We start from the raw sequence: 3,144 nt of genomic DNA on the forward strand, positions 1-3,144 counted from the left end.
ACATTGTTTACAAGACGTTATATTGACGTCTTTGCGCGGAGGAAACACTGTTTGAGCGATTACATGAGACAGGATACGGATTGTAAAGTTGTACTCTTTCTTTTAACTTACCTTCGGATGTTTAGTCATGTTTATTGTTTATGTGCTGAAACTGGTATTAATGTGGAGGAGATGATCAGTTCACATGCGCCTCGCGCTGCTGCGTCTGTTGAACTGAGGCGCTACAGCGCGATCTGTCACTCCACATTAAACAGCGCCAAAACAGCATTCATTGTTTGAATACTGCAATACAATGGACAGAATTTGAAATCTGAGACTTTGTTTCATATTGAAAGTACCAAAGCACAATGCTTATTGCGATATATTGGATGGAAAGTGCCCTTCAGTGTTCCGTCCATTAACTGAAAACAGGCTAGACTAATCGATTCTTGGAATTTAAGAATCGATATTGTTCCGAAAAAATGAGAATCGATTAATATCGAGATATCGATATTTTTTACCCAGCCCTACTTTCTACGAGTCTTCATTGCAATAAAAGCGTGGCCCATCAAGGCTTGTTTTTTTTTTTGTGCAAAGTTAATGGAACAACAGTAGTAAAATATGATGATACATGAAGAGCTCATCATGTCTCACCGTGTCTCTCTGTGTCTCAGCCAACCTGTCGCGGTCGGCCTTCCTGTCTCCTCAGTTCTATGAGGATCTGGATGAGGTGAGCTCCAGTTCGTCTCTGTCTCAGCCTCTGGAGCCCGAGGATTCGCTGGCTGTGGCCGAGGAAGAGGATGAGCCGGCTCCCATCCCGGTGCTGACACCCGCTGTCCCGCGACACCCCGCGGTGGCCCGGACACCCTTCATACAGCCGGGCTTCAGTATGCAGTCCAGTCCGTTCAGCAGAGTTCAGACAGGTCCCGTCCCCATCATCAGCCCCGGTGAGGCTCAAAACACACCTGAACACGTGTTGCTCATCTTGTTAACAGTCTTTACAACGTCTCTTGAATGTGTTGCAGCTCCGAAGATAAACATGGACAGTGCCGATAGCACAGCATTAGCCACAAAAACAGTCAAGCATGGAGCTCCGCCCACCACAATCCCCGCCCCTCAGGCTGCAGGAAGAGCCGCCCTCAGCAGACACATGACCAGCCAAAAACCAGGTACAAACACACGTCTATCACAGCTCTGTGTTAAAATCCACATTTACACTGCTTTCATTTCAGCGATAAATGACATTTGAGTGATGATGTTTTTGGTTTATGACAGTTTAAACTGCATAGAAGTAATATTTTGATAATGTCTTTAAATCAGATGTCTGTTTATTCGTTTTTATTGAGCCTACATCAGTCTCATCTGTACACTAGGGGCGACAGACACTGTACATCAGTATGTTCACATAAATGTTGTTCTTTTAAACTTTCTATTCATCAAAAAATCCTGAAAAATAAAATGTATCACGTTTCCACAAAAATATTCAGCAGCACAATTGTTTTCAACATGGATAATAATCAGAAATGTTTCTTGAGCAGCAAATCGGCATATTAGATTGATTTCTGAAGGATCATGTGACACTAAAGACTGGAGTAATGATGCTGAAAATTCAGCTTTGATCACAGCAATAAATTACATTTTACAATATATATATCAGGGCTCTACGCTTACTTTTCTTTTTAGGAGCACTTTCAAAATTTTAGGAGCACCTTTTAAACAATTATCCAAAATTGTATCAAAAAGTAGCCTTCCCATTACGTACAAAACAGTTATTTTAAATTGTAATGTCACAATTTTACTGTTTTTACTATGTTTATCATCAAATACATGCAGCCTTTGTGAGCAGAAGAGGCTCTTCTTCAAAAAGAACTTCTTTTTGAAACTTCTACTCAAGTTCAGACCTGACATGCAGGGTTTCCCATATATTGATTTATTTGTGGAGGCCCGCCACAATATAAACACTGACCGCCACAAATATATTTTCCAAAAGGCTTTGACTTCGTTGAATAAACATGAGCACTGTTTCAAAATCAAAACGAGACGCAGGTGTTTTTATATAAATGTATCTTTTTTTGAAGGGAACCGATTGTCTTCAGAAAAGTTTTGATGTAATTTTCATTAAATCTTTCCTATAATGCCTGATAAAGTAGCGTTCATGAGCGCAGCGCTGCTATTATTACAGCCGTTACCGGGGAAACCGCTATTTCTGCCATTCCAAAAGCGCCTTCTGCTGGCAGAGAATGAATTTGTATTTTCAATAAGCCCGTCTGCTGTTTTATATTTACATTATATACATATATATTTCCCCCAGGGGAAGTGCCGCCACACATAGAGTGTAAGTCTGTGGGAAACACTGGACATGAGATCGTAGCCATCGCTCACGTCCACATTGATAAATTCCGAGTTTTGCATAGAAACAACCATACGCACAATTTTCTGTCGTAAGTTTTTGTAAACGAGGCCCAATGTGTGTCCCATGTGTAACATTTAATTCAAATGGAAAACAGCAAATGCTTCTTTGGAGTAAAACACCTTTGGGTGTTTTGTTGAGTTGATGATACCTTTCAAAATATCATAGTGTGGCATGCGTGACATGTCAACCACCCGAAAGCATTATATAATTATGTAATTAAGCTATTATTGACTGTTCCTGTTGCTCACATTGAATGCTGTAAAACACGTGGACGTGCAGATGTGGCATCTGACATGTGTACTAAACTTATTTAAAAGGGTCATTTGATGTTGCTAAAAAGAACATTATTTTGTGTATTTGGTGTAATGAAATGTGTTTATGCGGTTTAAGGTTCAAAAAACACATTATTTTCCACATACTGTACATTATTGTTTCTCCTCTATGCCCCGCCTTTCTGAAACGCGTCGATTTTTACAAAGCTCATCGGTCTGAAAAGCAAGGTGTGCTGTGATTGGCCAGCTATCCAGTGCGTTGTGATTGGCCGAATACCTCAAGCGTGTGACGGAAATATTATGCCCCTTACCATAGTGTGATGCCATGTCCCGGCCGGAGTGACAAGTCAAAAACATTCAAACCCATTATAATCGAGGCATTTGTTGCATCCAGTGGGGACATAATTACGGATTATAATGACTTATACTGACTTTTTACACGTTGCGTTGCATCGCGCAAACATAAAACCATGTCTGCAT

The 3,144-nt window shown here is 40.6% G+C and overlaps 1 protein-coding gene across 1 annotated transcript in view; it reads left to right on the forward strand.

The window, feature by feature from the left end:
* Positions 1–3,144, forward strand: part of LOC107745626 (nuclear pore complex protein Nup214-like) — a 60,012-nt gene that overhangs the window by 20,402 nt on the left and 36,466 nt on the right. The window contains exons 22-23 of the mRNA XM_016559544.1: positions 654–926; positions 1,005–1,148. Of these exons, the coding sequence (XP_016415030.1) occupies positions 654–926; positions 1,005–1,148 (417 nt within the window). The remainder of the gene's footprint in view (positions 1–653; positions 927–1,004; positions 1,149–3,144) is intronic.

This window comes from Sinocyclocheilus rhinocerous, unplaced genomic scaffold, assembly GCF_001515625.1.
Source record: "Sinocyclocheilus rhinocerous isolate Xijiao unplaced genomic scaffold, SAMN03320098_v1.1 scaffold1489, whole genome shotgun sequence".
In the NCBI taxonomy this organism is placed as follows: Eukaryota; Metazoa; Chordata; class Actinopteri; order Cypriniformes; family Cyprinidae; genus Sinocyclocheilus; species Sinocyclocheilus rhinocerous.